Source organism: Fringilla coelebs (genome assembly GCF_963513975.1).
Source record: "Fringilla coelebs genome assembly, chromosome: 3".
NCBI classification, from domain to species: Eukaryota; Metazoa; Chordata; class Aves; order Passeriformes; family Fringillidae; genus Fringilla; species Fringilla coelebs.
The window spans coordinates 106,804,462-106,824,499 of record NC_140030.1 but is presented as its reverse complement, the minus strand read 5'-3'; the positions used below and the strand labels follow the sequence as shown (position 1 = coordinate 106,824,499).

The 20,038-nt window shown below is 42.5% G+C and overlaps 1 protein-coding gene across 6 annotated transcripts in view; it reads right to left on the bottom strand.

Moving 5' to 3' along the window:
• ENAH (ENAH actin regulator) overlaps positions 1 to 19,515 on the bottom strand; it is a 91,961-nt gene extending 72,446 nt beyond the window's left edge. For all 6 annotated transcript variants that reach the window (XM_084201828.1, XM_084201829.1, XM_084201832.1 and 3 more), the window contains exon 1: positions 19,148 to 19,515. In XM_084201828.1, the coding sequence (XP_084057954.1) occupies positions 19,148 to 19,152 (5 nt within the window). In that variant the 5' untranslated portion in view covers positions 19,153 to 19,515. The remainder of the gene's footprint in view (positions 1 to 19,147) is intronic.
• Positions 19,516 to 20,038: the final 523 nt, after the last annotated feature.

The following is a 20,038-nucleotide window of genomic DNA, read 5'->3' as shown; positions in this document are numbered from 1 at the left end:
CTGTAAGAGCAGGCTGTCAGATGGAAGGAATTCAGAAAGCACAATGCAGAATAAGACTGAATTTGAGACAACTAACAGATCTGTGAGCTCTGTGAAGAAACTGTGAGGAGTTCAACATCCAAATTTTATGCTGAAGAGAAAATAAAAGAAAAAAAAGAGATGATGATCTCAGCAGCAGAGGAGCACGTGTATGTGTGCTAGTGGGGCTGGTGTGTTTACAGACAAGATGTGCCAATGTTGCCCTCATTACTATCACACACACAGTGTTTAATCTCTGTGGTAAGGAATTATCCAGGAAAAGAGCTTAGACTTCCAAGAGACACTAAACCCAACAGGAAAGCTGAGCACAGTGAACTTTACAGGCTTGCAGGGAGACACTGCCTGCAGTCCTCTGAAGAATTTTAAACCAATCCCAACTACATAAGTTATGATCTCCCACATCTCAGCTACTAAAAGGATGGGAAGTGGGCCAATCCTTTCACCTTTAACAACTCAAGACTGATACAGCAGCACTGTCTGGCCAGACCTACTGCAGTGTCAAAAGAGAAAAACAACTCCAGCTCTTGCTTCAGCTGGAGAGCTAACAATAGATGCAGTGCATTCCACGGATCAAACAGAGCTGCAAATAATCCCAGCATTTTTTGCCATGGCCACACGGAGTACACAGGCTGTCAATGAAGTTCTCCCCAAACTGGGGAAATACTGGGGGAAGTCTTGAGAATTCTGTAGCCTGCAGCCACTTTTTAAAATGGCTTTTTATACTATTATCTCTGAAGATGAGCAAATAGATTCTAAAGTGGTTTGAGCTGACCAAGCCTTGCCTAAACCATTGAGCAAGACATTCTAAAGCTAGGAAACAAAAGTTCTCATTTTTAGACAATGACCTGTTTTGCAAACAAGGCACATAAAAGATCTTCAAAAATGCAAAGTAAATTTAGGATTGATATTTCACTTGCACTTTGTCCAGTCAGTCCAAATCACAGAAAGAGAACCCCTAAAGATCTCTAGAGGAATAAAATGTTTAAAAAAATCATTTTAATTAACATTAGAAAAATTGTTCCATTCACTTCAAAATTTTTAGGAGAAGAATGGCAAAAAAGCAGATAACTGTTTCAGACAAAAATTCTGCTTCTAATTTGTACAGAGCTTGCAATGAAATACAATTTTAGCAAGTGCTAGACATCACTCATCAGCAATTAGTGAAGCTCAGACAAAGCAGTGATCAGGTAAGCCTTCATAACAACATTTATTTTCACCAAGCATAATTAAATTCCAAACCTTGAGCTAAGTTATTTGTAAAACACAAAAAACAAGGAGGATGGCTACATGCATTACACAAGCTTGTAAAACACCCCTACCAGTCAAGTCCTCTTCACCCTATTACATTTTTTGGTAGCAGCTCCACAAGTGCTGGGCTATAAAGATGCTCTCCTGCTCATCCCATCAACAGGTATCTGTAACCCTACAGTAATCACCTGGAAAGCATCCTTGGCAGAAAGCTGACAGAAAGGCACTCGCTGCCAAATGAACATTTGTTTCATTAAGAATACCACTGAGAGAGGTTTAAAATGCAAATTCTATTTCAGGTTTTCACTTATGCCTTTGCTGGCCCTACTGGTTAAGATGGGAGAAAAGGCAGTGCCTGTTTTTGAAAGGCATGTGATGCTCCTGATGAGCCACTTACCTCACACCTCTGGATTTTACTTAGAACAGTGAGTTAAGCTCTCTCTGTACATGGAATGTGCTGGATAAAAAGCTGGGCATTCTCCCCACTCCCACTCCTCTTCTGATCTCTTCTGCCATACTGTCTATGAAGCTTTTTAAACTTAACATCCAATGGGGAGACAATCAGCCTGAAGTTACTCACTTAAACCTGAAGATACTCAGCAGTGTACAGGGGATGAAAGGAATTCCATGGAATGACCATAACTACAAATAGCAGCTTGTTGCAACACAAAAGGAAAGCAAAATGCAAAGGTTCTCACATTTTCAAGCAGTTTTGCAGACACAAGTGGTGAAACTGTCTGTTTTTAATAAAAATTCAAATACTTTCAAATAGAAGTAAATAATCCATGATTACCAGTTTAAAAGCTTATCCCCTAAGTGTACCAAGTAGCTACACAGAAAATTAGTATTTTATAACCCAGTCTAGCACTATTTCCAACACTTCCAGACAATTATGAAACACAAATAAGCTGTGTCCAAAGGAGACAAACCACCTGTCTCTTCAACTAGTATTTTTGCTGGGTGCAGAAGCCAGGAGCACTGCTAATTACATCTCAGCAAAACTATCTCTCATGGTACAAAGCTTCTTCAAGCAGAGATTTACTTTCAAGTAAAACATTTTGGTTTTTAAAATGATTATACTTATAAATTTTATACTGTAGAAGAACATACTATAAATCACAAAACACTCTCCAATGCATCAAATATCCTTAAAGGTTTCCAAACTATGCAGATCCCTTTTATGATAACATACCTCATTCTGATGAAAACATGGAATTTCTGCTCAAAGTCAGAGCAAATTTAAGATTCAATAGAGAGCAAATTTAAGATTCTGCTACAATCTACTGCAGCAAACAACAGCCTGAGCCAGACTGAAAGGGTTTTCATCAGGTGCCTGCAACACACCGGTACCGTGGTAAGGGAACAAAATTGGAAGCACGGTGCAGTTGTGTAAGTGCAAGAAGAGTTTATGGTAAAAACAGGGTTATTCCTGCAAATCCAACCTCCTGCTCTCTTTCAGGCTTATCATCAGGAGGTTGTAGCCCAACATTTTACCCCAAAGACCAGACCACTCTGCTTGGATCCCAAGAGGGTAATCCTTCACAAAGGAGCATTACCAGGGGAGCTCACACCACTCTCACTCTATGCTTCAGCCTTTTCCCTGCAGTACTATCAGTGATACCAGCAACAGATTGCTCTACACTGCTTTTTACAAAGCTCATCTTCTCAACTGTGCAAAAATTTGCAAGCTACAACCATGACTGATGACTTTTTTTTTTTAATATATTTTGTGTCTGCATTTACTCTGTACCTTCTCCCCGTGAGAAAAACCTGAATGTCACAGCTCCGAGCTTCAGTTTTCAGGAGACTGCAGTTGTTTGGCTTACACTGAACAGACACAGCTCCAAGCTGTGAAACTCAGCAACATTTTCCATAAAACTACTATATTTCAGCTGGTGCTCAGAAGCTCAGCCCATGGAGGGATGTCAATCATGTTTGCAGAAGCCCATGGAGCAGATGTGAGGTTTGGAATGGGGAAGGACACAGGCTGTCATGTCCATAAAGAGCCTATATTTAATTTCAATCACAACAAAAACACCAGCACAAATTATTAGTAAAAACCTGTTAAAGGGTAACAATTGTATCTTCAATGCCACTTATGAACTAATGATGCTAAATAGTTTAATTTCCTCCAGTTCTTCTGGAGTTCTACACTAATTACCACAGAGGGCAGATGCTGTCGAATGACTTTGTTCTTGACAGCATTCACAGGGCATTTTTGTAAGAGATGTATACAGAAAATTACTGTAAGGAGAGCAGAAAGGAGCTCTGAAAACCTTATTCAGACACCAGATGTTACACTCAGAGAAAATATATCAAGTGCAGCTTTGCAATGCCTGTGCTGCAGCAGAACCATGAAGAGATGAGTATTCTCGCTATCAGAGAGGACAGGAGCCCAGAAGAAGATGCAAGCAGGGTAAGAATTCTGACTAATATTGGCATACTGGAAGAGTGACAGAAAAAACAAGTTCAGGTCTATGTTTAGATTCATGCCAGTGAACAGATGCAAATCAGGATATGACAGACTGGACAACAATCAGCCTTAACTTCCAAATCAGGGGGAACAAGTGGAGAGTAACAACTGGCAAGAGGTCTTAAAAACAGACCACAATGAGAAATTAATGAAATTGGTGAGCTCAATGTTCAAAAGACTCAGGAGAAACACAAAGCCTCACATACACTAAAGCAGCTTCAGAGAGAATAAGCTGGTCTGTATTATCCATGGTTAGTAAGTATGGAAGCCTTAATATACAGAAGGAAGATTTAAATAATGTAGCGAGACAAAACCTCCAAGGATAATTGAGAATGGGAAAAAGTTTCACAACAGGTGATACCATCTCAGGTTAAAGATATATTTAAATGAGGTGCCCAAACTGCAACCTACAAACCAGAGCCTGCAGGAAAAATCTCTCTGCCTGGATGGTCTCTGGCATCATTTTTCTCAGGAGCCTCCAAAGATTTAGGCAGAGAACGTGTACAGTTATTTTGCTGCTCAGAGGGTACCACAACACCTCCTTCCTTAACAACCAGGCCTACATCTGCCAGGTAGCCAAAACTCCCAAAAGTGACCCATTTCATCATCTACTGCAGACCAGGTGCACTTCCAGTTATCTAAAGGAGTCACTGAAGTGGTGCCCCAGTCAGGTGAACATCACCCATCTTTTATCTGTATGGCAAAGGGGACATCAATGCAAATTAGTCCAATGCAAAGCACCTCCAAAGAAAGCCACCAGGTCTAACCTACACAAAGCACTAGGACAGTGAACAAAGTGTTCCAGTCTTGCCTTAAAAGCTGCTGGATAACTATTGATGGATGTTAATTGGCTGAAGTTAGCAATTCTGATTAAGCACAGTACAAGGAGGTCAGAGATCCCTGGAGTTTGGGTTCCTGGCAAGAACACCTTGCTGTGATCACACTTTGTTTCCTTCATGTGCACGTTCTACTAACAGGACAAGAACTCCCAAGAGTCACAGTGATTTTAGGGAGCACTGACAATCTGTTCCACATCTACATGCCTTTCAAATATCACCCCACGTCATATTTGGCCTATTATTTCCATTTTTAAAAGAACATGAAAGATTACACTGGATTCTGGTTTAAAAATAAACTCCAAAGTTAAAAAAAAAGTACATGAGTTAAGAGCACTGCAAAGTTCTGGTTGCTTATAGATGAAGGAAGGAGAGGCTTGCAGTTGTAAAACCATTAAAAAGTCTTAGTTACATACTTACTCCTCTCACCCCTCCCACCTTTTTTCTCAGACTGCCTCTGACTTTGGATAGATGAACTGAGGAGTAAACGAACAGCTAGTAGGTTTCTTCATTATTCAATGTGTAGTGACGTTTTTTGCACATTAATCAAAACTTGTTCTGAATACCAAATTCAGAAATTATTCACAGTTTAAGCACAGTGTCATAAAATATAGCATTTGAGTGCTTCAAACTTGAGCACAGCTTCTTTTTAAGAAATTAGCAAAAGTTGGAAAGTAAAGGAGAAACAGACAAGAAGTTGTTTCCTCCATGGGAGAGCTGAAGCACAACAGCTGGTGCACCAGTCTTCTGATGTTGCTCATTTAATCCAAGATGATCTAGGAGCCTTTGTCTTCAGTGGCCATCTAAGATTCTCTCTGCTTTGAAGGACTAAGGTAGATGCTGAATAATTTAATGTTTTGACAGATCAGGCCCACAGTCTTAAGTTAGTAAGAAAACAAGCTGGGACACAGCTAATGAACACCCCTGACAACTCTCAAGCAGCACCAAAGGACAGAAATTCTTTGAAAAATAAGAAGCAGTCAGTGCTTCTTGTAGAAAACAGAAAGCACTGAGTCCATGAAATCATATTACCTTCAAGCAATTCCCTATCTCATTCATTAGAGACTTTCCAACCTCTGCAACAGAGAAAGACAAACTAAAAAACAAACAAACAAAACAAAGCAGGCTTCAAACCATCATCTATTTCTATCTGCAATCCAGGCTCTATTGTAGGGCAGGAAAAAACAGCATAAACTCATCCACATGCTCCAATATCCTTGTTGAGATAATTCTGCATCTGGTGGATGCATACAGGTATTAATTAATGACCAAGGACTAGCAGGGCAGTGTCACTGCTCACACACACACAAAGATTGTATTGATTTCTTTTCAACAGCCAAACAGAACTTTGGACCACTGGTATCAAAGCTACAAGATTTCCCCCAACTTAATTTCAATTTGGGGGGGAAAGATGATGGATAGGAAAAGCTGACTGTGTTGTCATAGCCCTATTTATAGCAGCATAGCACCTGAACCTAACCTTTAAATGCCCTTTGTTCTACAATCAGAGTGTTTCCAGAACATCCACTTTCTACCCTGAGTTTCTTTAAGATTTACCTAAGCAGCCTACCAGCACACTACTTAAAACTTACAGCTCAAATTTCCCACCTTACTGGGTATATTCTACAACTTCTCCATCTACACACTAAAATAAGTTCATTTCATTAAAATTACAGATTAAAATATTATTTCCACAATTCAATTTCCTTCTACCTCCCTTCTCAAGAAGTAGAGACATTTTTACAAATTCCTCCTGTTTCCTGTGCCAAAAGATAGAACTAATACAAACCATCAGAGCATTCAAAGTCACAAGCAGTTTTCTTATTCTCATCAAACAGTTGTGCAACAGAAGCAAAGATCTCTCCTCCCAAAACAGAAAGCAAAAAGGCCCCAAGCATCCCTGTCCATGTATTTAAATCATTTCTGAGACAGAGCTCAGGTTTGATCTCACCAAATGCCCTAAGAATTTTTTTAGGTTGCATCAAGTTCTCTTTGTGTACACAACTGTTTTTTTATGGGGCCTGCTTGAGAACAGGCACAGACTCCCTGGCATTGAGGTCTGAATTAAGCATCAGACTACCAGAAAGGCATTTGTGTTACTAAAGGCTGCTTGCTCAATGATGCTTTAGAGATTAGAGACACCCCCTTGGCAAAACAAGCAAGAGAACAGTACTGAGAGGTGTTTTGAATATTTTCCTAGCTTTACTTCAACTCTTCCTTTTGGTTTCTGCTTTATTAAGAACCTACACATAAGTACATTTCCTATAGTATTTTTTTTAAGAAAAGCTACTTTCAAATCTGTTTCAGATTTAAAGAGATGTTAGACAGTTCTAAGAGCAAGAAAGAGACAGTATTTGACCTGCTAATTTAAATATCTCTCTCAATTTCAGCTTAGATTTTGTGAATTGTCCTTCAAAACCCACATGAAAATTCAGAAAACTGACTAAAAGAAGATGGTTACATAGTATAAACATCGTGCCTGAGACACAATGCATATGTTACAAAACCACAGTATAACAAATCCTCAGCTTTCCAGTTTCTGTATTTCAGACATCTATACTGCTTGAGAGATTTTGAAGCAAAGATCAAATTAACATCCTCCTAGATTTCAAATATTACTTTTGCCTTGTTTTCCACTCCAGAAGACTAACTAGATTATAAAATAATGCCTTACCAGATGTTGTCATTTGTCCATTACTTAATTACTGGTTCCAGAGCCACAGAGGGTAATTTTCCCAAACACGCTCTAAACATTTATTCCAGAATCCACTGAAAGCAAATGTGCAGAATTCAGATGCTGAGACTGGTTGGGTTTAGCACTGGAGGGAATGGGGAGATAGGCAGAAGAGGTATGAACATATTCAAATATTAACAGAAAATCTAATCATTAAAAATTAACCAGATATTTTGGCTGAAAGATTCAGATAACGCCATCTGCATCACACGGAAAGGTTTTCACAATTCACAGCCCAATCATCTTTTTCCCATATAACAAATTTCTCCCTTTTGAAGTGTTAACATGTTGCTTGGCAATGCCATCCCACCTCAGGGAAGATAACCACCAGCCCTTTTTTGTCTGCTTGGAAGCCTGATTGTGTTGCACAGGTGTCCCATCCATGCAAACAAAGAGAGGCTCTGCGAGTGCACTGACGTCACCACAGCCCCAGAATAGCAGCTCCAATACACATTTCATACTCCACTGCTACAGGAAACCAGAACCATCCCCTCCTGCTAAAGTATAAAATGAACAGGCACAGATATGTGCTGGGAATACCAATTTAATATATCCTGTACTAAGTGACATTCTGTTTGTTGCATAGCAACAGGAATCTACTGCAGAAAAACAATATGGAACTTTTTTTTTCCTCCCCCCCACTTGCCAAGCTACAATTAACCCCAGTCTTCCTGAGAAACAGAACATCTACAGCATAAACATTACCTTTGTCACCAGTCCACCAAAGATGCTATCTCCAGCATTTACTCTGTTCTACATGAAAATGATTCTGTGCATTTAAGTGGCTGGAGGGTAGGGTGCTGCCAAGAGAAAATTCCCTGCTGCAGTGCATATGGCCAGCAACATTTTAATTCTTTAGTAATGACAGAGAAAAAGTTCTCAGATGCACAAAACTTCCATTCTTAAGCATGAAATGCTTTTGTCATTTCACAATATTTCTGTCATGCTATGTAAAAAAATTTAAAGCACTCAAATTCTGAAAGAAAAGCCTATAGCTTTATTTCCAAATGGTTTTGCTATGTTTTGTTTGGGGTATTGGTTTTGTCTTACAAAATAATAAAAATGAGCACCTACCCAAACTACTTTGAATTTAAAATGAGGTTTATCTTCAGATTTCATAATAATGTATGTACACTTAAACTCTGTGCCTCTTCATGGGAAAGTTTTTTGTAAGACAGTATAAACTGCACAAGATTTCCCCATGTTCCCAAAAGAACAAGAAAATTACAATCACTCAATTGGCTGGGAAATCGATACATTGATACATCATAAATTATATAAAAATATGCACCAGCAAATTGGAGAGAATCCCCTCTCAGGTTTTTGTTTCTTTGCTAGTTCTTTCTTAAACACCCTCCCCATTCCAAGGCTAAGCTCACTGAGAGTTACAACCAAAACACCTGATAAGTGGGCTTTGGGGTGAGCCTAGCCCCTAGAGCCACCCCAGCACAGACACACTCAAGGACCACCAGGAGGTTAGCTCAATTAAAGATGAAAAAAATGTGAGATTTCAAATACATGGATTCAAAATCTGAGACTGGTGCTACACAAATCACCAAGGCTGCAAGCATTCCTCACATGAACAGTCTTCATATCAAGGTTTTCTTTTGATTGTTGGGGCAGGGAGCACTACAAGAGGAGAGGTCTCTTGCTTTGCATCCATCTGCCCTAAAAAAAGGAGGCATGGAAATTCAAGGCAAGATATCCTGGGTACTCAGAATTAACATTACACTCCTCTGTCCTGTGGTAACTGGGGATTTCAACAGGGAAAATAAAATCCTACTATTAAGTATTATTAAGCATTAGTCATGTCTAAAGATGCAAGCCTTGCAATGCAATCCACTTCTATCTGCATCTTACAGATTTACTACTCTAAAGTCACACTAGTGACCAGGACCACGTCTTCACAAAAATAACAGACATGTGCTCTTTAAAAAAGGCATTCCAAGCATCCTTTTCCCCCAATGGTTTCCAGTAGTCAGATGCTTCAAAGGAAAATATATCTTGATGCTTTACATGGAAACAGTGACATTTGAAAAGTATTTTCACAGGTTTACTTTCTGACATTGCTCTCTGCAATGCAATCTCCACTTCCTTTATGCAGACACATCTTTGTAGAGTAATACAAAAACAAATTGCAATTCAAATAGATCCTACAGCTGCTAACCTGTTTTCAAGCACCTAATTCCTTAATCTCTGAAATAAAAATTACACCAAATATTGCTATGAGGTTAGACATCAAAACTATGAGCTACCTATGAAAAAATAAACCACACAGTAACACTTACCTGTATCTGCAATGTGCCTGCAACAATCCACACAGTACAAAATCTCCACGTGGTGTCTCCAAATAATTGAGCAACTTTCTGAGGAACTCAGCCCTTGGATGTGTGAAATTGCCCAAGTCCTGCTCCCCACCACTGCAGCAGGTGATCTAATAAAATATATTGCCTCTCCTTATAAAACCTTTGTCATCTTCATAAAGTTAGAGCAACACAGCCACAGCAACAGCATTCATAACCTGCAAGGCAACCTTTGTGCTTGTCACATTGCCATCTATTTGTGGATTTAGCTATTGTTGGAAGCTATGCTCCTGTGACAATTACAGGAGCACAGACCTGTTCTATCAGTGACTAAGAAAGGTACACAAAATAAAAGGAATACCCTTTGCTTTCAAAGTCACCTTTACAGTATGCCAAAGAAGAAGCCTGGAGCCATGCTATTCCCCCAAACTTTGTGAACAGACTACTCAAAGATACTGCCAGAATACAAAATCAAGTCCCTGAGTGCAGCAGTCCAGATTTCTTCATGTCACAATTAGATGCAAGGTCAGATGCAAAGTGCAGCAGAAATCATTCTGAGGACAATCCATGTATGATGCAGTTAACACAGCTGATCACCAAAGGCTACCAGACTCCTCACACCACAGTGAAACCAGAACAGTGGTTCCACCACAATCCTTCAGATTGCAGCATAAAGATCTTGAAGATGCAAAATCTATTTGACTGACTTCTCTTATGTGTTCACTGCTTTGGTCTTCTTCCTCAATCCCAAAGTAAGAATTTTTATCCAAAAGCCACTACTGCATTTCCACTCAGTAGCTAAAAACCCAAGGAAACCACTGCAATGGTACAAAACCTCACTGTCAATTACTCTCCAAAACACGTAACACTAAAGAAGCAGCTGAACAACTTGTGCTTCAGTTCAAACACTTACTACTCAAGTGCTCTAATCATTCATCTCCTCATCATCCTACTCATGATTAGACACAGATTCCCTGCTAGCTTTCCAAAATGGACTTCTCTCCTCAGCCTTCTCTTGCTGAGAACAACACTGAACTGGAAAGTTCAGTTTTCCCTCAGCCCACAAACAGCAGGCTCTAACCAAGGGGGAAAAAGAGACTAGAGACAGAACTACCGGCTCCAGACAGCTTCAGATTAGATGGTTCATATCTGACTGGAAAGAAGTCCTGTGTTCCAAACATGTTTATTTCATATCCATACATCAGACACCTCCTGTCCTACTCACACCAACATAATTCAACTAAGTAGATCAGTGTACAACAATAAATTGAAATATAATACAATCTCTGACCATATTCAGAGATTTCTATCAAAGCAGAAGTATTCTCAAGTAGGAAAAAAAAGTACCTCTAAACATAATTTAAAAAAAAAGTCAGTATTACTGCTAGAGTAGTACATATTGAAAACCAAACCATACCTGTTCTTAAGTAGCATGTTCAGTGATTAAACTTACATATACAAATGGTAAACTTTAATACTGTTCATTTTCCTAGTGCTGTCATTCACCATCTCTGCCAAAATTAGGCTCATTTGGATCAGGTTTCACTGTTTGATCAGTCTGGCCACACCATCTATTTCAGACAATAGGTAACTATGTTTATTCTGAAGTTGTAAAGCTCATTTACCATCATCCACAGTAGACAACTGCAAATTTCTAAAAACAGGCTTTGCAAATGCATTCAAGAGCACAATACAAATTTTCTAGGAAAGCTTCACTGTGTACAGTTTTAAATACAAATCCAACAAGATTTTTTTTTTAAAAAAAATCAGTTTTATTAAACTTAGGCTGGGTATTCTTAAAGAAGAGCCAGCATTGTTTAATGGACTCAGGCTTGCCAAATGGATCATACATTTTCCTCAAATACCAGCAAGAGTTCAACACAGGAGATATAATAAAAGGTGTACACATCACTATGTGCTGTTTATAGAAGACTTTTTCATAGAAGCTTTTAAAAGAATGCAAAGGGCAATGGGATTTTTATAGAACAGGAAAATACAGGGAGAAAACAAGTTTTCAAATGAGCAGCAGTGTATAGTGTTCATTGTAATGCATTACTGACATGAGAAACATACACTAGCTAGAAAAGGAAAAATCTTGCTCATCTGGAGCTGGAAGCTTGGAGCCTGAAAAAAGCCACATATTCAACATAAGTTTTGGAAGAACTAGTGATTTTAGGCAGCAATACCACCAGGTTCAATGCCCAGATTTACTCAGAGCATATGCTTAAGTCACATTTGCAAAGCCAACCAGAAAGCTGAAAGGAACCTAAAACTACCAACCACCTCTTTCCACCAGTGCCAGTAAAAATACCACTAATGCAACAGTATTGAAAGTTTTGTTGGAAATACATGAACTATGACAAGAGTCTTAAATCATCTTTCCATTTAGTGCTTCCATTTTCAATCCCATACAACAGAAAAAAAATGCAACTTAATGGAAATCTCCACAAAATATTAAGTTCTAGCAGACATGACCACTTACAAAGACATATTGGTCTCTACAACTGAAATAGAAAAGTGTTCACCAGGAGCCAGATAGGACCACAATAAAACTCTACCTTAACTACATGCCCTTCAAAGCATTTCAGTTTAAAAGCTGCTTCCACTGTATGGTAACCAGCAATAAACTGACAGCAGCCAGTTAAACTACATTTTAGGAAGCTGCTTTAAGGACATACATAGAAATTTATTTCCTCTAAAAAGAAAATTTAAATATTTCTTTATTTAAGCAACTAATAATAATAAATAATAATAAAAGCAACTAATGCATAATATAGATCTTGGCTATACCAATGATTATTCTTGCTCTTTTACCATTCTGCTTAATTCCAGGTTTTAAAAGTTCTTCTGTTCTGAACTAGGTAGTGAGTATACTACAGCAATCAACAACCTTGCCTTACCTTCTGTATGGAATTTGCAGTAAATTTAGATTACTTTGTAATCCAGTTCAAGAAACAAATTTTAAATTTGTGAAGAAAAGACAATGAAAGAACAATTTCATACAAAACCCTTCCAATTGCATTTGTGCGGCACACTAGAAGTTTAGAGTTATTTCTGGCAGCACACCAGTCCAGCAAAGTAACATTTTTGTATCACCCTCTGGAGTGCAATCAGTTTCCACTTCTTTCTCCCATACTTCACCTGGTGTCAGCACCTTTCTTTACCATAATTTTTTAAAAAAAGAAAAAACACACAACACCAACTCACACACTCAGCAAAGAAGCAGACCAGTTTTGGACTAAACTGAAATTGGTTTTACTATTCTTCTTTTACATAAAACAGCTTTGCCTGGAGAATGTTCAATGTGTGAAACTAAGAGCAGATTATTTCTTTTGCCTGAATATTGACGGTGTTTTCTTTTAATGAGCCTTGCCTAAAGGTTACTCACAGAGACAAGAGAGTTGTACTTCAATTCCTCACATTAACTTGTGCACTGATTCCCAAAACATGCGCTTATTACAAGCAGTTCAGCTGGAAAGACTAATCCGAAGCAGACTGACACATCATCTCACATCCCACTGAACAGCCCCGTGTTCTCCACTAGGCTGTCACCAGAATTTGGGCAGGAGACCCAGAAAGATGTCACATCACCTCCCCAGCAGCAGTTCCATAAGCTCCCATAAGTGCCTACAGAGCCAGAACATCAGGAGCAGCACATAACACCATCACAGGCTGGTAAGCACAACATCCCCATCCTCTTCTGGATCGCTTTTAACATTAGTCATGAAACAGCTACAGTGAAGCAGACTTGTAATACATGATAGCAGGGAAGAGGTTTGGCAATTAGAAGGACAATTTATTTGGAGTATTTGAAGTAAAATGCAACATTTTCCTCTGTAAGCAGTATTGCTACAGAGCATTTTCAAATCAGACTCAATTACTTAGATATATGCTTTTATTTCTCATGTTAGAAAACTTGAAAGGTAAAATAAGGTGGTGCATGTATTTCTAAAAGGGGAAAAAGCTTCTGTCTATTATTTAACCAAAAAAAACCTCCATACAAACTATGTTCTTCTCCAAGTTTGTGAGAAGCCATGGGAAGTTCAGGCAGGAGAGACACAGCAGGGACACAACAGTGGCTCCTCACCTGCAGGTTTAAATACAGGTAGGTACAAAAGCAGCTTCACTCCCACAATAATCCCAAGGGAGATTCTAACAGCCCAAGAACACAAAGTGGTTGGATTGAATTCCCAAGGACTGGCAGGGCAAGGTGGGCTGGGAGAGAGAGGTACCAACAAATAACACAGCTGACAATTCAGCAAGGCTGATGTGACTTCAGTCTCTGCCATGTTTAATTTGAGCTATGACTAAAAGTCAAATTTTTTGAATTGAACACAAAAAGCAGGTATCTTCTGCTCTCTCTCACCACTACAGCACTCTTAAAACCTAAACATGCCTGAATGTTTAAAGAGCTGGCACATGGATTTCTCCACTGCTGAGTGGAAGCAGGCTTGAACTGTCAAAAGCAATTCTAGACGAAAGGTCAAAGCAAAGAAGGGAATAATATCTGTTTCACAAAATACATTTGCTCTCTCTAGTAATGAAAGCAAATGACTCTATCCAGTGGTTCAATAACCTACTTCTAGAATAGTTCCACATGAGCTGCCCTGGCATGGCAAGGAGCAGCCCTCATTACAAAGTATTTCCAATCACATGCCTACGGCAGCGCCGAGAGACGTCACTTAGGGCAAAGCATCCACTGAAACAGGTGCTGGGAGAAAAATGTTTCTGCTTTTTATGGAAGTGGAGAAAAAAGGCTTTTAGGCTAGAGTGGCCTGAAGCAGGATGCCAACTAACTCGGTCTTGTTTTCTGACCTCCAACAGCAAACATGAAACCCTGAACCAGAGTCAAGAAAAAACTTGTACATGCCCTTCCAAAGAGCATTCCTGAATTATACACACTCCCAGACTGTTTCTAATTTTTAGAGGCTGACAGCATAATTGCTAAGATGGTCATAAATAGCTTTGTCTAAAAAAATTGGATTCTCATTCCTTCACTCTCCATTCACGGGGCAAATTTTCCAAGCTTTATACTTTTACTATCAAAATAATTCACTAAACTATCCGGAGGCCTTGGGGGCAAAACAGCTGTCAGATCCCATATCAGGTGGGCAGAAACAGCCTGTCCAAAAATTACTTGCAACTGTCACAAATAAAGTGCAAGCTAAAGACCACACTTCTATCAGACAGATGACTCAGTCCATCTGTTAGTATACCTAAGAACAAGGAAAGTAACCTGAATTTTTGTATCCACCTGAAAAAAAAAACAACCTGCCCACACCACCAATTTTTCTCTTGAGATACAAGCAATTTTAGGAACTGTATTGCTTGCAGTTTTGCATATCCAGTCTAATTTAACTGCCTGCTTGCACTTCCAACATTTTGTCAAATATTTCTCAACTAAATTAAGCTTCCTATTTCAAATACACCATTCGGGCAAGTATTAAAACTAAAGGCAAAATCCCAAAGAGTTACCTTACATATCCAAGAATAACTTAATGTCACCATCAAATTGATGGCCTTGCTGCTGTGCTGTTTCACCACTTTAAATAACTGCAGTTATTGCAGCAGACTGAGCTGTACTATTGTCTCTAATAATGCTCTTGTGTACCCACTTTCCTGGAAACCCCAGGAAATGTGTGTGGGTTCCTTCAAGCATTCCTAGTCCTAATGGAGGACATGTTTTGTTACTTGTGCTGTGGGCTTTCACTCAGTAAACAGTGAGTATGGTGTTAGTTTTCTTAGCACAACACTTAAAATACAATGAAGGCTTACCAACCCAGGCATAAAATATGCTGACTTTGAAATAATAATGTGAACTGCATTCTGTAGCAATATATTTGAGCAGAAAAGCTTCTGATTGTAAGTAAATAGAAATTTCAGTGTGGCTTAGAGACCACAAATTTAGCTACCTTTTCAGCTTGAAAACAAAAGCTAGAATACGACATGACTTTTCAGAAAAGGCAAAATCTATAGTAATTTAGCCCTATTTAAACATGGAATTAAATTCACATATATATGATATGCATAGTAGCCCATCATAAACGCCAAGTATTATACTAGGCTCTGGAAAGACTTGAATTTAAAATTTTTTTTAAATACTGTTTCTTTCCCAGCTCTTGGGAACTTGAGTAATGAAACCCAACTAAGCAGTCTGCTTTCTGACCAGCACACTAATGAAAAACAATTCTTTCCCACACAAAGAAATGGATGTAGTAATCCCAAGAGAAGGCTGTACAGTATGATTTTTAAAAAGTCAGTATCTTGTAAAGCTCGTTTATTTTTATTGGAGTTAACACTCAAAATGAGCTTGATATGCAAAAAAAAAAAAAAAGAAAAAAGGTAATTCAGTTAACCTTCACTGTAGAATCTCAGCTCTAGCAGCAGAGTTGTGTTTACCAACTTCAACATATGCTACAATAAGTCTGTTCACACACGTTCTTCTTGTACAAATACGACGGCAAGTCGTGCTTTTACTAGAACAGGGGCACCAAACTCTGCTGTTACCTGCATCTCCACCACGCTGCAGTCAGCTGGTGAATGGAAACTTCACTGAATCTGCCCATTCCTGGATACCTATTGTATTATAAGTGCTCTCAGGAAACTGGATTAGGGGCAGCTAAGCAGAGTACAAAGAGAGCAACAGGTGTCCGTGGGAATCAGCTGTTTACCTAGGGCAGGAGACACAGATACACACAGCCCTATTCAAGCTGGCTCCTGAACCAAGTAACTTCATACTCAGGCTAGACCATTTCACTGGGATATTTAATATTCAGGGTTTCTCTGCAACCTAAAACCCCTAACAGATGTTATTCAAATAGCATATCATTTCAATTTGAATACAAAGCAGACTTCTGCAAGAATTAATTCTTGTGTAGTGTCGGTGTTTGTGTCTTACAGAACTGCTGATTGTTTGAACATTCAAAGATGCTCTTCACAACAATGTTTAGTATTATCTGACAGAAGGAAAATCAGTTTGCTCTTTGGTAACTGACCAGCTAATCACCCAGACAAGGCACAAGATCTTAACACAAAATCATCAGAATTAGTTCAGGCTCATGATGGCTGAAGAAAAGCCAAACCACAGGAGAGAAAGTGAGGGTACTTCTCCCCCCCACCACACCCCAGTTCATCTATTCATGTTTTTTATTCTTTGGAGCACCAACTACATACTTACCTGCCCAAGAGCAATGACAGACTCACTCCACAAGACGATCAATATTGTGCCAAAAGTATATTTTTAGTATGAACTGCTAAGAATTAACAGCACCTGCAAACACAGGAGCTGCATATGAAATGCTGCTTGCTTGTCCCATCTACCCTGTCACTCCTCACCCATCAGACCTCGCCTTGACCAGCAAATGCACATTAAAAGGCATTGCCTGAACAATACAGAGCATGAAGATATTGTTTAAACATGTTTCAGAAATATACCATCAACCATAGTCTAAACAAGCCCAAAGAGAGAGCAGTGCAGTGAAAGCTTGCCATTGTACTGGAGTCGGACCAATTAAACAAAACTGAGTGAGTTTAATAGTGCCTCTATAGAGAGAAAATACTTCTTTAACCACATCATTTTTTCAGCCTGTGTACTTTAATTGGTACAGCTTGTTTCTTTTTTTCCAGAGGGCCGGAACCAAGCGTTCTGCAAGTCAGTTTCCTTTGAAACACCCCACGACCACTGATCAGAGCAAACCTCCAAATCACAACTGCATCTCCCCCTTAGCAGCCTGATGCTCCACAGGCAGGAGCAGACAGAGAGCTCCAAGGGCAGTAATATATTCATTTACCTACATTTCCTCACTGCTGCAAGTCAGCCATTCAAACACCTAAATAAGCAACCTTAGGGTAGGTTCAACCTAGACACTTTCCTGTTGTGCTGGTTGAGAGAAATACTTGTGCTCCCTCCAAGCTGGCACAAGTCCTAGCACACATACAGTTACACAGTGAACAGGGAGCAGCCTGGCTGCTCCAGCTCTCTCCACTCAGCATCACCGGCACAATTCAAGCACTTTTTGCCAGCACGAAACCCAAACTTCCATGGGGCTTCCCGAGGTATTTATGCCAAGCCTTGCTCGATTAGCAGCATTCATTGTGATAAAGGCTGTCAAGATAATTAAAAAGAACACCTCTGCTTAAAGGATCTGGATACAAACTTGTAGGTTGTCCAAGCTGTAACTTTTCATTTGCAGGGTATCTGACTTCAATGTGAGCAACACGAATAACTGAAAATAAATTATCACAAGACAAAGCAAAGCCTAAAATAACGTAGAACATAAATACCTACAGTTAACAAAGAAAGCTAGAGGGAAATACAGGAACACAATTCTAAACAAAACAGCGGGGAGATTGTTCCCATGCTTCCCGCTGCAACGCTACCCTTTCCACTGAAGGTGCACTGAAAGAGGGAATCCTCATAGTACAAAAAATTTTATTGGGATTTTCCTGTAATTGACAAGGAATTCTAATGGCTCGTCAGTTTCACGCAGCAGAGGGAATTTGCCGACTTTGATCGCGCAAATCTTGCCGGACCTCTACTCCAAAGGACCTCACGACTTACAGTCGTGTCTTTAAGACAAAGAACGTTCATATCCAACTGCAAGGCAGACAATAACTTCCAGGCGAGGGGAAAAAAAAAAAAAAGAAAAAAAAAAGGGAAGGCATGAGTAACTCGTTTCCCCAGCTGTCTGAGACAGGGGCAGGCCTACAGGGAGCACGGCGTCCCCGGGCAGCCAGACCAGCGCTCGGCCACCGAGCCGCATTTCTCACCGGGTCCTGCACCAATCCAGAAAGGAGATTATGGAAACAGAACAGGCGCTAAAAGCGAGCTGGGGGGAGGATGGCGGGGGGAAGGGGGAAGGCAGAAAATCGCCTTCAAATGAATGAGCCGGCGGGGAGCGGGAGTTCCCGGCGGGAAGGCGGCAGGCACCCACCTCCCTCCCTGCCGCCCCCAGCCGCGGCCACCTCTGTGTTTACATCGCGAACCTCCAAACGCGACACTTCCCCGGCTGCCGAGAGGGGGATCCCCCCTCCCTGCTTCCCCCCCGGCGCCTCTTTATTGATTACCGAGGGAAAAGCCCAGCTGCTGCTGCAATGCAACACGCGCCGGCTAAGGCGGAGGGAAAGGGGGGAGAAAAAAAAACCTCCACCGGCAGAGAAAGAAAGGAGCCGGGCGCCCGGGGCTCACGCCGTGCCCGGCCCGGGGAGGCGCCGCAGCGGGGCCGCCCGCCGCCCCCCGCCCCGGACTCGGGCCCCGCCGCCGCCCCCCGACCGCAACTTCGCCGCCGCCGCGGGGGGACGGGGACGGCGGGCCGCCCTTCCCCCGCCGCCACTAACAATGGGCCCTTCCCCCACCGCGGGGCTCCCCTCGGCCCGGCCCCCTCCCCCGCCGCCGGCCGATCCCCCCGGCTCCCGCTGCCGTTCCCGTTCCCGGCCGTGCGCCGTCCGAGCCGGGGGGCGCGGGGCATCGCCCCCCACCCCGCGCCCGCCGCCCGCTCCGGAGCCGGCCGCTCACCTCATGGTGCTGCCCGCGGTCGGGGAGCCGCTCCCGCTGCCTCGCTCGCTGCGCTGTCTCCCCCGCCCCGCTCCGCCGCTCGCCGCGTCCCCGCAGAGCGAGACCCCCGCAGAGCGAGACCCCCGCCCGGCAGCGCCGCCCGCCCGCTCCGCCGCTCCCTCCGCCGCCGGGCCGGGCCAGACCACCGCGGGGAGCCGGGGGTGGGAGGGGACGGGAGAGGTGGGGGAAAGGGGCGGGGAGGAGCGAACCACCGCGCGGGAAGGGCGGGGGGAAAGGAGGAGGAGGAGAAGGAGGAGAACGGTGAACGGGCGGGCGGGGGGAGCGCGGGGGCGGCCGGAGATACCGGCGGGGCCGCGGGAGCGGCGGCGGCCGGGGGTGCGGGAGCGACGGCAGGCGGGAGGGAAGAGAGAGGGAGGGAGGAAGGGGCGGGCGGCGGAGGAGGAGGCCGCGCCCACCGCCGCGCTTGTGCCCGGGCGGCCCGGCGGGGCGGCGGGGGTGGAGGGACGGGGTGGCCGCAGGTGAGGCGGCGGCGGCTCCTCGGGAGAACCGCCTGCCCGCGGCAGCGTCTTCCCCGGCGGCCTCGGGAGTCGCCCCGGAGTGAAGGGGCGGGATGGGCTCCCGGAGAGCCGCGTCCCGGCCGGCGGAGCCTCCCGGCGTGTGAACAGCTCCGCCCGTCCGGTGAGCCTGCCCCGCTCGGCCCCACGCTGCCCGCACCGCGCTCTGCCCGGCCCGCAGTCCTCGCCCGGTGCGGCGGTGCCGGGGCGGGAGGAACACGGAGCCCCCCTGCCCGAGTTCGGCAGGTACCGGCAAGCGACAGCGCTGCGGGAAGCTCGGTGCCCCGGGAAGCCGGTGGCCTAAGCCTTTCTCAGGAATTCCGCAGGAATGTTCTTT